This window comes from Lipotes vexillifer, unplaced genomic scaffold (assembly GCF_000442215.2).
Source record: "Lipotes vexillifer unplaced genomic scaffold, Lipotes_vexillifer_v1.1 scaffold1129, whole genome shotgun sequence".
NCBI classification, from domain to species: domain Eukaryota; kingdom Metazoa; phylum Chordata; class Mammalia; order Artiodactyla; family Lipotidae; genus Lipotes; species Lipotes vexillifer.
In genome coordinates this window covers 3,093,845-3,108,936 of record NW_006789022.1, presented here as the reverse complement: position 1 = coordinate 3,108,936, position 15,092 = coordinate 3,093,845, and the positions used below count along the sequence as shown (strand labels likewise).

Below are 15,092 nucleotides of genomic sequence, written 5' to 3'. Positions count from 1 at the left end.
GTCCTAGGAAGAGTTTTGAGAGATGATCATTAAGAGCTGATAAAGGAATTGCTTTTGGAATTGTTTGGTTATAAGGAACAGAAACACTTGAGTTTATCTTTGAAAAAAAGGAGTTTATTCAGAGAAGTCAAAATAGTTGATAGAACCCAGGGGTAGAAAGTGCATCCAGGGCTGAGAGGAAATTGGGACCTGGAATCTGTTAAGAATCAACGCAGGGACTTCCCTGGTGGCGCAGTGGTTAAGAATCTGCCTGCCAATGCAGGGGACATGGGTTTGAGCCCTGGTCGGGGAAGATCCCACATGCTGCAGAGCAACTAAGCCCGTGCGCCACAACTACTGAGCCTGCGCTTGAGAGCCCGCGAACCACAACTACTGAGCCTGCGTGCTGCAACTACTGAAGCCCGCATGCCTAGAGCCCATGCTCCGCAACAAGAGAAGCTACCGCAATGGGAAGCCCGCACATCACAATGAAGAGTATTCCCTGCTCACCACAACTAGAGAAAGCCCGCACGCAGCAACAAAGACCCAAAGCAGCCAAAAATAAATTAAAAAAAAAAGAATAAATGCAAATGGTCTCACCATTTGTTTATCTGTTTATGTGAGCCCATGTCTTTTTTTGTTTTTCCCTCTGTGCACCTGCTTCATTCTTTCTCTGCAACTGATCTTCTCTGCTCTACTTTTCCCTGGGCCAGCCCACCTTCATGCTAACTTGCCTTCTCAGGACAAGAAACAAGAGATGGACTAGAACCTCCATGACCCAAATTCCAGCCCGGAGGGAACATGTGATTAACGAGATTTGGATCTGAAGTGCCCTCTGGTCCAGTCAGTCATGACCAGAGGTGCAGGGTCATGTTAACTGTTCAGTTAGCAGGTTCTGGGGACTGTAGGCCCTTGAGGAAGGTGTGGGTGCAGGACAAAGTGATCACCATAGCATTTTACAGGAAACCCCAAAGGATACTGAGAAGGAGAAGCCAGAGTGTGGGAGGGAGCTGTAAGCACGTGGCATCTCAGAAACCAAGGAAGGAGGCCATGACCAATAGAACGAAATCTGCTGTGAGGTCAAGTAAGACAAGGGATGACAAGTGACCTATGGATTTGGCACAGGGGCTGATGAGTTGTTGGTGAAAACAACTTCAGAGAAGGGTGGGAGCCAGAGTGCAGTTTGGATGAGGTTAGAGAGTGGAGGCAGGGGAGGCAGACAGGAGCTTTGTGAAGTTTGGCTGTGAAGTGGAGAAAGAGACAGTGTGGCCCTGGAGGGAGATGTGGCCTCCAAGGAAGGTTGGTTGGTTGGTTTGTGTTAAGATAGGAGAGACTTGGGTTTATTTAACTGGTGATGGGAAGGAGCCAGGAGAGAGGGAGAGGGCAGAGACCCAAGGAGAAGGCAGATGGCTGCTGGTGGGAGAGGCTGGATGCAGAGCCCCAATGGGAGGACTGGACTTTCTGTTGTGATTGGGGGAAACTTGGGAAACATGGTGGCAGACATCGACAATGTTCAGTTACGGTTGCAGTTTTCTCAAATAGGAGACAAAGCTGCCTGGTGGGCGCAGGGTTGGGACATGGATCAGAGACTTGGGGTGAGCAGGGAGAAGGAGGTCGGGATTGGAGGAGCCCTGGCTTCCGTCTGCAGCCACTCTGGGCTTATATAGTCAAGTGCTCACACGCATGATGGGACATATGGATACACATGTGGTATTTCCAAGGACAGGACTTGCTATAGACTGCATTGTAACCCCCAATATGATGGTACTAGGAGGTGGGGCCTTTGGGAGGTAATTAGAGTTAGATGAGGTCATGAGGGTGGGGCCCTCATGATGGGATTAGTGCCCTTAAAAGAAGAGAGGGCTTCCCTGGTGGCGCAGTGGTTGAGAGTCCACCTGCCGATGCAGGGGATACGGGTTCGTGCCCCGGTCCGGGAAGATCCCACACGCTGCGGAGTGGCTGGGCCTGTGAGCCATGGCCGCTGAGCCTGCGCGTCCGGAGCCTGTGCTCTGCAATGGGAGAGGCCACAACAGTGAGAGGCCCGCTTACAAAAAAAAAAAAAAAAAAAAAAAGAAGAGAAACCAGAAAGCTCGATTCATCTCTCTCCCGCCATGTGAGACACAGTGAGAAGGTATCTGACCATCTGCAAGCCAGGAAAGGGGCTCTCACCAGGAACTGAGTCTGCCAGCACCTTGATCTTGGACTTCTCAGCCTCCCGAACTGTGAGGAAGAAATTGTTTAAGTGATTCTATCTGTGGCATGTTGTTATAGCAGTCCAAGTCGACTAATACAGGCTTGGCGTATACACACATCAGTGTGCTCGCACTGGACACACGTGTTCACATCAGCCCACCTTGCATGTACCTGTGTGCCCATACCTGTATGTACATGCCAGTGTGGATGGGCAGATGCACATGCTCACATGTCCATCCCAGGCCCTGCCCCCTTTCCCACCCCTGTTCCTGAGCAGCATGGCTTGAGTTCTTCACTGCTGTTTATTGAAACCTCCCATTGAAGAAAGGGGTGGGAGCAAGAAGGGGAAGGGAGTGGGAACAATAGGGGAAGTGGTCAGTGGGGAAGGGCTGGACAGAAGAATGGCAGGGCCTGGGCTGCAGGGAGGGTGAGGACAAGGTGGGGTGTGCAAAGGCCTGTGGCCAAACTTTTGAACTGGCCAGGGCTGGGTTGGGGAGCTCCGGTGGTGGTGGAGATACCTCCATCAAGTTCTCAGAAGACTGTGTCCTAGGAGCATAGTTGCACCCAGGGCCCTCCCCAAGGTGCCTGCGGAGCCTAGAGACAGGCAAGGACCTGGCTGGGATTAGTCTCTGGAGGGCAGGGAAAGGAGGGTCTGTTGCCTTCAGTTGGGGCCCAGGCCCAGTTCACAAGGCTGCAGAGGGATCCTCTGGGATGCGTTTTCCGCTTCTGGCTCCTGCTTTGGCTCCTTTGCCTGCAGGGACCTGGGGAAAGAGAGCTCAGGAAAAGCCCTGGGCTTCCCCAAGGAGGAGGACTGGTGGGGCCAGAAACAGGGGACTGACCAGTTTTCTAAGTCTTCAACAGTCTCTGGCAAGGGCCGATTGAGCGTCTCAGGCAGGAAGAGGGCTGCACTGCCTCCCAGGAGGGCGATGGTCCCAAAGATGACGTTGGGGATGAAGGGCTTCAGCTCCCCGGTGATTTTCACCAGTGGGGCCGTCATGCTTCCCACGCGGGTCCACAGGTTATTTATGCCCATACCTGTTTGCCTGGGAGAGTTCAGAGCAGAGATTGGCAGCCTCTGTGCGGGTTCTCAAAGAACAGCTCTGGGACCCCTGGACAGGGGCCACAATCCCACCTGCCCCTGCATCCTTTGGCTGGGCCGCTTCCAGCCCAGCACCTACCTGATGACTGTGGGGTATAGCTCGCTCGAGTAGAGGAAGAGGCAGCTGAAGGAGCTGGACAAGCATCCCTTCCCAAACACAGCCAGTACTGTCCTCAGGGTCAACAAGTCTGCACAGGAAAGAAAACGCAGTAGACCTTGGGGGCTCAGGAGCCCCTGAGTGTTCTCACTCCTCAGAGACCTTGTCTCCCTTTTTGCTTTGGCTGCCGGACAGCTCACATCCAAACTTAAAGCTGAGTAATAGCCCCTCTGCTATTCCCAGTGCTTCGCAGGCTTGTGTCCTGCTGCATTTGGGTTTTTCCCTGGCTCTGATTCCCTATTCTCATATTTTGTTGTATCTGTTTTTGTCCTAAAATATCTCCAGTTCCTTTGGAAGGATATAGGTGTATCAACACACAAACATCTATATAAAGTAAAAGTGGCATTTCCAAGGTCACGGTGGAGTAGGTTGTGGGGTGTTCCTTGAGCACTGGGCTCTGACGTTTCCCCATCCAAGCTTGTCTTCTGCAGCGATGTCACCCAAGCAACACCCAAATCCTGAGCAATTCCTCTCACTGTGTAGACACCACCATACTTTGCCCTGAGTCAGATCTGAAAAGGATCTTTGATATCATCTAGCCCACCTGTGTTATTTTCTAGACGAGAAACCTGAGCCCCAGAGAGTACAGGGAGCTGCTCAAGGTAACACAGTGAATTAGAGGCAGACTCAGCAGATCTGGAGTCCCTGGAACCCCACTTCCCAGCCTGTGAGGCCCACAGACACATTGGTCTCACGGGTCAGCCTCTTTCGGAGGGTTCTGGGGTCGACCCAGCTTCTCACCCGAAGGCACAAAGATGAGAGACAGGATGCATCCCCCTGCCAGGAGTAGAACAACGGCCTCCGTGGTGTGCCGGCCCAGATAGCTTATGGAGACCATAGTGATGAACTTGGCTGGGACGTCAACCCCACCAAAGATGAGCTGGAGAACATAGAGATTGACGCCAAATTCCTCCACACCCATAGCCAAACTGTAGTAGGCAAATCCGGTGGAAAACCTGAGGGTCAGAGAGTGATTGATCAGGACCCCCAGCCAGGCGGGGGCCTCTCCCCATACTGCTCATTGGGTCACCAGGATGATGAATAGTTTCATTTCTTGTCCCAACTGCAACAGATTGATAGGGGCTGCTTCAGTGCTGTTTTGAGGCCTCTGAGATTGTGTCTGGGCTCAGTGAGAGAGTGCTGGGATTGATTGGTTAAGTCTGACATGGACAAGGTCTAGGGTATGGTGACAAAGTGCAATATAATTGACTCCAGAGAATATCGGTCCTGGAGGGACTCTTGGAGACCAAAGGAGGCAGTAAACAATCTCTCTTTGTTGGGTAATGGTTTAACATTCAGATGGGGGAGGTGAAAGTCCCCAGGGCTGCACACATGGGTCAGATGCCTCCCCTCCCCCTCTCAGAATTGTGGGATCCCTTTTGAAGAGTTCCTGGATATACTGAATCCTTTTCACATGGGGGTGGCCAGGATGAGAAGGGCGTCAGAACCAGGTCACGGAAAAGGCTTTGAAGGAGATGTGGGATGTTGGGCAAAAGAGAAGACTTAGAAGAATCACAATTTCTGTCGTTAAATCTTGAAGCCCTGAGAGCCAGGCTTGTTCTGTGGGGTCCCAGAGGGCAGAGTGGAACCAGTGGGGGACAGGGACAGACAGGCACAGCTCACATGGTAGGTTTGTGAGCTGGTGAAGGTGTTTGGAGTATTTGCCCTGTGGGTGAGGTGGGTGTGATCCCAGAAGGAAGCAGACCCTTATGGCTGGACCTGGGTGTGGGGCAGGGATGCCAGAGATTTCTGGGGTTGGGGCTGGACTGGGGAAGCCCTGAGGAGGGGATCCCTTGACTCTTCTTGCAGGTATTTTAGGCCTTGCCCTTAGGTGAGCCTGCCAGAAGCCTTGTTCATGACCCCTGCTTGGCAGGGGTGCTAGGGTGTGGGCAGGGAGGGGTGGTGGGTTACCAGGCCAGGGAAAGACAGAAGGTCACACGGCGCAGGATGGGTGTCCGGAACAGGTCAGCTATGCTGTGCTTGGCCTTGGCCAAGGTGATCTCCTTCTGCAGGTTGAGTTTGATTTCCTTGGGGCAGAGGAAGGGGGGCGGTCCATTAGCGACCAGCTGGTGGGCAGAGGGAGAAGAGAGGGAGGTGCAGGCCTGGTGCCTTTGGAAGAGCTTGCTTAGGGCATCAGATGTAGGCTTGTGAGCAGGGGAAACAGAGGCAAGAGGAGGGGACAGTCCAAGAGCAGAGCCCAGGTTCGTGCCCCAGACCACAATCCCTCTGGGTCTCTACCTCCAGGCTGAGTGCTTCTCCTTCCTCCTTCTTGCCATTGAAGGCTGCCACCTGCCGGAATGTCTTCAGGGCCTTGGAGGACCTTCCAGACAGGATCATCCAGCGTATGGACTCTGGCAGCCACCTGGGGGCCAGAACCAAGTCACAGTGGCTCCCAACCCCCCACCTCCAACACCAGAAGTTCTTCTGAGAGGCTGGAAAAAGATCAAGAGCTAGGGCCGCAGGCTAGGAGGACCTGAAACCCGAGCTGCCTTATTGCAGGTTTCATGGAATTTAAACTTGGTCAAGCTCTGCACCTGGGCTGCCTGCAGCCGGCACAAATTCCAGAGATCCCTTCTTCCCTTTCCAGAAGAGCCGTTCCCCTGCCCCCGACCCCGGGCAGCTTGTTATCCTTGGGTGTTGTCCTTAGCTAGGAGCCTCGGGCCCTAGGCCAAGGCAGGTGGGGCCTGGGGAAGGGTTGGCATGCTCGAGGCTAGACAGCTGGAGGGTCCTACATGTCCACGTCCCCAGCCATCCTTGAGCCGAATTCCAGGTCCTGGGTGAAGTGGGGGCAGGGCTGCAGTCCCAGGGCAGCTTAGGAAGGGGGCTAAGTTTGGGGTTGTGGTCTAGGGAATGGGTCCGTGGACCCTTTGATTCTCCCTGCAAAAGGCCAACTCTGCTGGGTCGGGGGACGGTTTGCAAGCGCAACATGGGGCCTTGGGGTTGGCAAGTGTGTGGCCAACCTCACTCTCCCCGACCCTTGGGCTGTGCTTTTGGGATTGGTTCACCCCTGAGCAAACCCTGAGGGTCACAAAGTGAAGGGAAATGGAGGAGGCAGAGGCGTGGGGAGAAAGGAGGGATGCTTGGAAAAGCCTGGTCCCAGGTGGGGTCCGTTCCGGCTGTGGACCCCACAGGCACCCAAGATCTGGCTCCAGTGAGACCCTTAGGGGAGTGGACACGGGTCACCTGGCCTCAGACCTTTGGTCCGGCTGGTAGTGGCAGCTTCCTGGGCCCATTGCTACCTGCCCTCTGGCCTTGTGGCCTCATTTCTGCCCTGACAGTCTTCTCAGCCTGCGCCTACCAAGATGATGGGTGACTTCCTCCCAAATCCCATAGCCAGCGCCTGGATTCCATCCTCCTCTCCCTGAGAATAATGACAACAGTGGCTTCCAATAAGTGAGCCTTCCTGTGGACCAGGCACATGTAACTCTGGGAGACAGGCATTGGTATCTCCATTTTGCCTAGAAAAATCTTGAGGCTCAGAGTGGATGAGGCTTGTCCCAAGTCACACAGTGAAGGGGCCTGCTGACCATCTGCCCTTATTTTGCCTCCCAACTCTCGGCTCCCATCCTAGGCTGTGGACATGCCGAACTCCACTCTGGAGTCTCTGACCATCTCTCTCACTGCAAGGTTGCCCGTCCCCTTGGGAGCTTATTCTCATTTTCAAATGGAGGCCCCATTCCAGTCCTGCGTCTTTTTGTGTAACCTTGGAGGATTGCTTCACCTCTCTCATCCTCGGTTTCCTCATCTGTAAAATGGGAATACTAATGTCCCCTTCACACAGAGATGCCGTGAGCATTGGTATGATGTGGGTTGGTGCCCAGAACTGGGCCTTTGCACCTAGTAAGTGCTGGATAAAGGATCCTCCAGGACTTCATTTCTGCTCCTGGGCTTGTTCATTATTTCCTGTTCTTTGGGCCCAGCTATCAACTACCACCTACAGATTGGTTTCCTGTCTTCCACATGTCCTCACTCGGGGTCTCTGCCCCAGACCCCTTGATTCTCCCAGGTTGGAGCTTTTCCTTTTCTTTGTACCTCAAATCCAGAACTTCCCACACTCTGAGGATTTCTCCTTCAAAATGCCCCTCAGACTCGTCCCCCAGGCTCCTCTTGCCTACGCGGTCACTTCCCCTTGTCTCGCGTCCCCACCCACTTGGGTTTCTCCTTCTGTGTGATTATGTCACGAACGGAAGTTTGGTCAGACCTCTCAGCACCCCGGGCACCTTCAGAGGCGTTCTCTGTCCCTCCACGTGAAACCGAGGCCTCTCTGGCTGTCTGTGCTCTTCACAGCCGGACCCTAACCCCCTCACCGCGCCCCCCCAGCCGAGCGCTCCCTCCCCGCATGCCTCGGTGTGTGGTTCCTCCTCCCTGGAATGCCCTTCCTGACTCTGGGATGGGGTGTCTCGGGACAGGCAGAGTCAGCCAGCCTGGTCAGGCATGGTCTCCTCCTGTTTGATCCCGGTGGCTCTAAGGAGGGGGCTGAAGAAAAGAGGGTCACATACCAGGACAACAGGAAGAAGGCAAAGAAGGGAATGGACACGGTTAACTGGAGCCAGCGCCACTGGGGGATGGCGTAGGCCAGGCCAGGCAGAATGAACTGGCCACTGGTGTAGAAATAACCAAGTGAAATCGACTTGATGGCCCGCATCCGGGTGGACACCCACTCGACACCTGCAGGGGGAACCCAAGGACCAGATTAAGACCCTACTGGGCGGCGGGCACCTCCTGAGAAGGGGCACCAGCTCCTGCCCTTCCGTTCGCTACTTGATCTGACCCTGATCCTAAGGTTTCATCGCCCCCATTTTAGAGATGCGGTGACTGAGGCTCAAGAAGGTAGGACTCAAACGTAGGTTTGATTGACTCCCAAGCCTGCAGTCTTGACTGCCTCTCCAGTGGCAGGTGACTTCCCTTGTTTTACCTATTTGTGTGCATGGGCTGAACGAGATCATGTACCTGGCAGATGCCAGGCCCGGGGTAGCTGCTGCTGTTATGCTTGTTGTTATGTTCAGGGGGGGCCTCTGGGGTCCTGAGAGGGGCAGCACCTTGCCTGACCAAGGTTGCCCGGTGCCTGTGGCTGAGCCACACTCTTGGCTTCAGGCTGGTGCTCCCCAAACTCCTGGTCCCCGTCCCCTCCCCCTGTGGCTCACTCAAGATCGTGGTGCTCAGGGTGATGCCTGAGATGCCGCAGCCACACAGGAAGCGGAAGACTGTGTAGATGGGGAGGGTGGGGCTGAAAGCTGCACCTGAGCCGCTGGCAGCCAGCAGCAGGTAGCTGCAGGTCAGGATGGGCTTGCGGCCAAACCTGCAGCTCGAAAAAAGAAGAGGGTCGTTAGCTGCTGTGAGCCAGCCAAGGACAGTGACTCTGCAGGGCAAAGGGCTGGACCCTCCACCTCCCAAAAGGCCAGGCAGGGCATGTAACTCCCTCCCCAGACAGAGCCTTGCTGGTAATTGCTGTTTTTTGTTGACAAGTTAGCAGTTAGACCTTTGAGTTAATGAGTGATCTCCTCAACCCCCAGCTTAGCTACCTGAGCAGGGGTCAAAGGACCGCTCCTCTCCAAGCCGTTCATCCACCCACCCCCACGGCCATGCAGCCACTATTGTGTCTGAAGCTGGAAGACTCAAGCTGTAGGGGTTTTGCGGCAGGGAGAAGGCTGTGGCCATGAAAGGGGCTGGCCACACAGCAAGGACCATCTCTCCCCCCTACCCCAGCTCTTGGCCTCTTTGGGGGTACATGGGTGGAATGGAGAGGGGCGGGGGGTCTCCATGGGTTATGCCTCCCCTGGCGAGGCCCCCGTGTCTCACCTGTCAGACAGGTCTCCCAGCACGAGCCCCCCAATCAGTATGCCCGCCATGAAGACAGACTGGGCCATCTCCTTCAGTTTGTTGGAGTTGCACACCAGGTCCCACTGCACAGGAGAGAGGGAGAGCCACCCGGCCACCCGGCCACCCAGCTCAGTCCAGCCCAGCCTCTCAGCCGCGCTCAGCCTGCGCCCCGCTGTGTGTGCTCCCTCCCCCAGCACCCGCGCTTGGCTTCCCGGAGCCTGGAGCCTGGCCCCTGCTCCCGGTGCCGCTTCCCCCTTCAGGCTGGCCTGGGGCTCCTTGGGTCCCTGCCCCGTGGTTCTGCAATGACAACATCCCTTCGGCACACGTGGCCTGCCATATGGCTTGTGAAGTCTGCTCAGCTGTCACAGCCAGGTCTGTCTTCAAGCTCCTCCAGGCTCACCTGCGTCCTATGGTTACCTGTGTGTCTGCTCCCCAACTTCACTTGTGCAAGGCTGGTCCCTCTGCTTGCCCCCTCTCTCCTCCAGGGGCCACTCCCGCTGCCACCTCCCTCCATCCCACACCTTCAGTCTGTCTCCTGACTGCTCTGCATCATCAGTTGCTTGTGCTCCAGTCTCTCCATTTAAAGCCTCTTTCCCTTTCACATTTTCTTCCTTTCTCTCTTCCCTTCAAAGCCAGATCTCTTGAATAAGGAACCATCTTGGCTGTCACTCCCAAGCCTGCAGTCTTGACTGCCTCTCCAGTGGCAGGTGACTTCCCTTGTTTTACCTATTTGTGTGCATGGGCTGAACGAGATCATGTACCTGGCAGATGCCAGGCCCGGGGTAGCTGCTGCTGTTATGCTTGTTGTTATGTTCAGGGGGGGCCTCTGGGGTCCTGAGAGGGGCAGCACCTTGCCTGACCAAGGTTGCCCGGTGCCTGTGGCTGAGCCACACTCTTGGCTTCAGGCTGGTGCTCCCCAAACTCCTGGTCCCCGTCCCCTCCCCCTGTGGCTCACTCAAGATCGTGGTGCTCAGGGTGATGCCTGAGATGCCGCAGCCACACAGGAAGCGGAAGACTGTGTAGATGGGGAGGGTGGGGCTGAAAGCTGCACCTGAGCCGCTGGCAGCCAGCAGCAGGTAGCTGCAGGTCAGGATGGGCTTGCGGCCAAACCTGCAGCTCGAAAAAAGAAGAGGGTCGTTAGCTGCTGTGAGCCAGCCAAGGACAGTGACTCTGCAGGGCAAAGGGCTGGACCCTCCACCTCCCAAAAGGCCAGGCAGGGCATGTAACTCCCTCCCCAGACAGAGCCTTGCTGGTAATTGCTGTTTTTTGTTGACAAGTTAGCAGTTAGACCTTTGAGTTAATGAGTGATCTCCTCAACCCCCAGCTTAGCTACCTGAGCAGGGGTCAAAGGACCGCTCCTCTCCAAGCCGTTCATCCACCCACCCCCACGGCCATGCAGCCACTATTGTGTCTGAAGCTGGAAGACTCAAGCTGTAGGGGTTTTGCGGCAGGGAGAAGGCTGTGGCCATGAAAGGGGCTGGCCACACAGCAAGGACCATCTCTCCCCCCTACCCCAGCTCTTGGCCTCTTTGGGGGTACATGGGTGGAATGGAGAGGGGCGGGGGGTCTCCATGGGTTATGCCTCCCCTGGCGAGGCCCCCGTGTCTCACCTGTCAGACAGGTCTCCCAGCACGAGCCCCCCAATCAGTATGCCCGCCATGAAGACAGACTGGGCCATCTCCTTCAGTTTGTTGGAGTTGCACACCAGGTCCCACTGCACAGGAGAGAGGGAGAGCCACCCGGCCACCCGGCCACCCAGCTCAGTCCAGCCCAGCCTCTCAGCCGCGCTCAGCCTGCGCCCCGCTGTGTGTGCTCCCTCCCCCAGCACCCGCGCTTGGCTTCCCGGAGCCTGGAGCCTGGCCCCTGCTCCCGGTGCCGCTTCCCCCTTCAGGCTGGCCTGGGGCTCCTTGGGTCCCTGCCCCGTGGTTCTGCAATGACAACATCCCTTCGGCACACGTGGCCTGCCATATGGCTTGTGAAGTCTGCTCAGCTGTCACAGCCAGGTCTGTCTTCAAGCTCCTCCAGGCTCACCTGCGTCCTATGGTTACCTGTGTGTCTGCTCCCCAACTTCACTTGTGCAAGGCTGGTCCCTCTGCTTGCCCCCTCTCTCCTCCAGGGGCCACTCCCGCTGCCACCTCCCTCCATCCCACACCTTCAGTCTGTCTCCTGACTGCTCTGCATCATCAGTTGCTTGTGCTCCAGTCTCTCCATTTAAAGCCACTTTCCCTTTCACATTTGCTTCCTTTCTCTCTTCCCTTCAAAGCCAGATCTCTTGAATAAGGAACCATCTTGGCTGTCACCCCGTCCTTGTATCCCACTCATTTCCCGAGTCTGCCCCCACCACTCCACTGAAACTCTGCTCCCCAAACCCAATGGAACCTTCTGTTTCCTGACCTGACTTCCCTTCAGCAGCCCGTGACCCCGCTGACCTCTGCCTCCTCCAGTCTTCCTCCTTGCCCTCCCTCTGCGGCCTTCTTTCTCTCTATCCCTTAAAAGTTCCCCAGGCCTCTTCGTGGATCTTTCTCTTTTTATTCACTTTCCCCAGGAAACGCCACTTGCTCCTATGGCTTCAATGACTATTTTATGGTGAAGATTCCAAATCCCTCTCTTTAGCCCAACCTTTCTTCTGGCCTTGAGACCCGTCGATTCAGCAGCCTACTTGAAATCTCCACCTGGAGGGTGTCTTTTGGGCATCTCAGAGTCAGCAAGACTTGCCACCCCCTCCCTGTAAGGTCTGAATCACAGTGACTGGCAGCCCTTTTTGGACTCCTTCCTCTCCCATGTTACAATCACTTCAGCCTCCAGTTTCTCACTTTTTAAATACTTCTTTCTTTCTTTTTTCTCTGGCCGCCGCTAGCGGCATGTGGGCTCTTACTTCCCCAACCAGGGATTGAACCCATGTCCCTGCAGTGGAAGCGTGGAGTCTTAACCACTGGACCACTAGGGAAGTCCTTTAATATTTCTTGAATCTGGATTCTTCTATCTCCACTACTGCTATCTTAGTGCAGGCCTCATCCTCTTATGCTTGGTTTAAGAATAACAGCCAATATTCAGTAGAAATAAAAGCAATGGGATCTAATGAAACTTACAGGCTTTTGCACAGCAAAGGAAACCATAAACAAAATGAAAAGACAACCTATGGACTGGGAGAAAATATTTGCAAATGATGAGACCGATTAGGGCTTAATTTCCAAAATTTACAAACAGCTCATGCAACTCAAAAACAAAAAACAAACAACCCAATTGAAAAATGGGCAGAGACCTAAAGAGACATTTCTCCAAAGAAGAAATACGGATGCCGAAAAAATGCTCAATGTCGCAGATTATTAGAGAAAAGCAAACCAAAACCACAATGAGGTATCACCCCACATTGGTCAGAAAGGCCATCGTTAAAAAGTCTACAAATAACAAATGCTGGAAAGGGTGTGGAGAAATGGGAACCCTCCTACACTGTTGGTGGGAATGTGAATTTGTGCAGTCACTTGGAAAACAGTATGAAGGGTCCTCAAAAAACTAAAAATAGAGTTGCCATATGATCCAACAATCCCATTCCTGGGCATATATCTGGACAAAACTATAATTAAAAAAGATACATGCACCTCTATGTTTATAGCAGCACTGTTCACAATAGCCAAGACATGGAAACAATCTAAATGTCCATTGATGGATGAACGGATAAAGAAAATGTGGTACATATATACAGTGGAATACGACTCAGCCATAAAAAAGAATGAAATAATGCCATTTGCAGCAACATGGATGGACCTAGAGATTATCATACTAAGTGAAGTAAGTCAGAAAGAGAAAGACAAAATATCATATGATATCACTCATATGTGGGATCTAAAATATGACACAAATAAACTTATCTATGAAACAGAAACAGACTCACAGACATAGAGAACAGACTTGTGGTTGCCAAGCGTGAGGGGAGCAGGGGAGGGATGGATTGAGAGTTTGGGATTAGCAGATGCAAACTAGTATATATAGCATGGATAAAAAAACAAGGTCCGGGCTTCTCTGGTGGCACAGTGGTTGAGAGTCTGCCTGCTGATGCAGGGGACATGGGTTCGTGCCCCGGTCCGGGAGGATCCCACATGCCGTAGAGGCCGCTGAACCTGCGCGTCCAGAGCCTGTGCTCCGCAACGGGAGAGGCCACAACAATGACAGGCCTACGTACCGCAAAAAAAAACCCCCCAAAACAAGGTCCTACTGTATAGCACAGGGAACTATATTCAATATCCTGTGATAAACCATAATGAAAAAAATATGAAAAGAGTGTATATATGGGTAACTGAGTCACTTTGCTGTATAGCCGAAATTAACACGACATTGTAAATCTGCTATACGTCAATAAAATAAATTAAAAAAAAAGAATAACAGCCAATATATATTGAGGGCTTACTCTGCACCAGGCACTGTTCTAAGTAAGCACTTTCCATGCCTTATTTTTTTCAGTCATCATAGCAACCTTATGATGTAGAGCTGCTGTCATCCTCATTCTACAGTTGAGGAAATTGAGCCCAGAGAGTATTATCGCCAATAATCCTCTGACAGGTCTCCCAACCTTCGACCTCAGTCCTTCCTATACATTCTTTCCCTGGTAACCTGAGTGGCTTTTCTGAAGCACCTCTCACATCAGCTTGCTGCCTTGCCTAAGGCACCCCCTGGCTTCCTCTTGCCCTCTGGGTAAAGAGAAAGCTCTGTTAACACAGATTTATAAAGCCCTCAGGCTCTGGCCCCTGCCCACCTGTCTGGCCTAATCTCCTGCTAATCCCCAGCATGCACCCTTTGTCCAGTTGTCCTGAATTACTTGTGTAATGAAGTGAAGAATCTCATTCATTGGAAATGCCTTATGAGAATGTTTTGGAAGCAAAACAGTGCGGGGAAAGAACCACACATCCCAGGGAGCTCTTTCTGCTTTCCTCCCGGGAAGCGAGGGGGGATTGGGCAAGGGTGAAGGCTCCAGGTCCTCCAGCTTGCTCACAGTGGCCCAGAGTGGCCAGCAAACCCAGGGCTCTTCTGGCTGGAAAGGGAGCCTACATGGTACAAGTGTGGGGATGGGGGAGGGAAAACAGTAAAGGAGGAAGTGAAGTGGTGTGAAAGGAGTAGGCCAGCGGGTGTCTAGAGAGACTTCCTGTACCGTGTAGCATGCAGTGTAAAGGGACAGGCCATCCGGGAGCCAGATGGGGCCATGGAATTCTTGACAATGACGTGTGAGTGGAAGAAATGGATGCTGCTTCCACTTCATTTGAGTAAGAGGGAATCCCTGGCCTGGACTTGCGTGCTTTCCCCCTTCCTGTTGGCTAGGAATGGTGATAACTAGAGCAACTCTGGAAGCCACGTGTTGAAGATGGTGGAGCTGCTGTGTGTCCCGGTCCCCGAATGACCTCGGAAGGGGACTGGGACCTACTGAAACGTAACAACAACGTTCTGGTTTGTTTTTTTGTTTTTTTGTTTGTTTTTTTTTTGCGATACGCGGACCTCTCACTGCTGTGGCCTCTCCCGTTGCGGAGCACAGGCTCCGGACGCGCAGGCTCAGCGGCCATGGCTCACGGGCCCAGCCGCTCCGTGGCATGTGGGATCTTCCCGGACTGGGGCACAAACCCGCGTCCCCCGCATCGGCAGGCGGACTCTCAACCACTGCGCCACCAGGGAAGCCCTGGAGAGATTTTTAAAGGCATCCTGGGATTTTGGTGGGGAAGGGAAGATATTTTGAGGGATTTTGGCATATGTTTTCTGTGTTAAGAAAACCTGTAACTGAAGTCTCCATTCTTCAAGATGTTGAGAGAGTGATTCATGTTTCCTTTGAATCTGACTCCATGCATAGGCCTGGCCACGGCG

The 15,092-nt window shown here is 53.7% G+C and overlaps 1 protein-coding gene across 1 annotated transcript in view; it reads right to left on the bottom strand.

Moving 5' to 3' along the window:
* Positions 1-2,833: 2,833 nt before the first annotated feature.
* The window catches only part of SLC22A8 (solute carrier family 22 member 8), a 21,611-nt gene continuing 9,352 nt past the window's right edge, over positions 2,834-15,092 (bottom strand). The window contains exons 2-10 of the mRNA XM_007462110.1: positions 10,859-10,962; positions 10,204-10,358; positions 7,928-8,096; positions 5,667-5,790; positions 5,340-5,455; positions 4,170-4,384; positions 3,351-3,459; positions 3,012-3,215; positions 2,834-2,933 (exon numbers count right to left, since the gene is read on the bottom strand). Coding sequence (XP_007462172.1) covers positions 2,834-2,933; positions 3,012-3,215; positions 3,351-3,459; positions 4,170-4,384; positions 5,340-5,455; positions 5,667-5,790; positions 7,928-8,096; positions 10,204-10,358; positions 10,859-10,962 — 1,296 coding nt within the window. The remainder of the gene's footprint in view (positions 2,934-3,011; positions 3,216-3,350; positions 3,460-4,169; positions 4,385-5,339; positions 5,456-5,666; positions 5,791-7,927; positions 8,097-10,203; positions 10,359-10,858; positions 10,963-15,092) is intronic.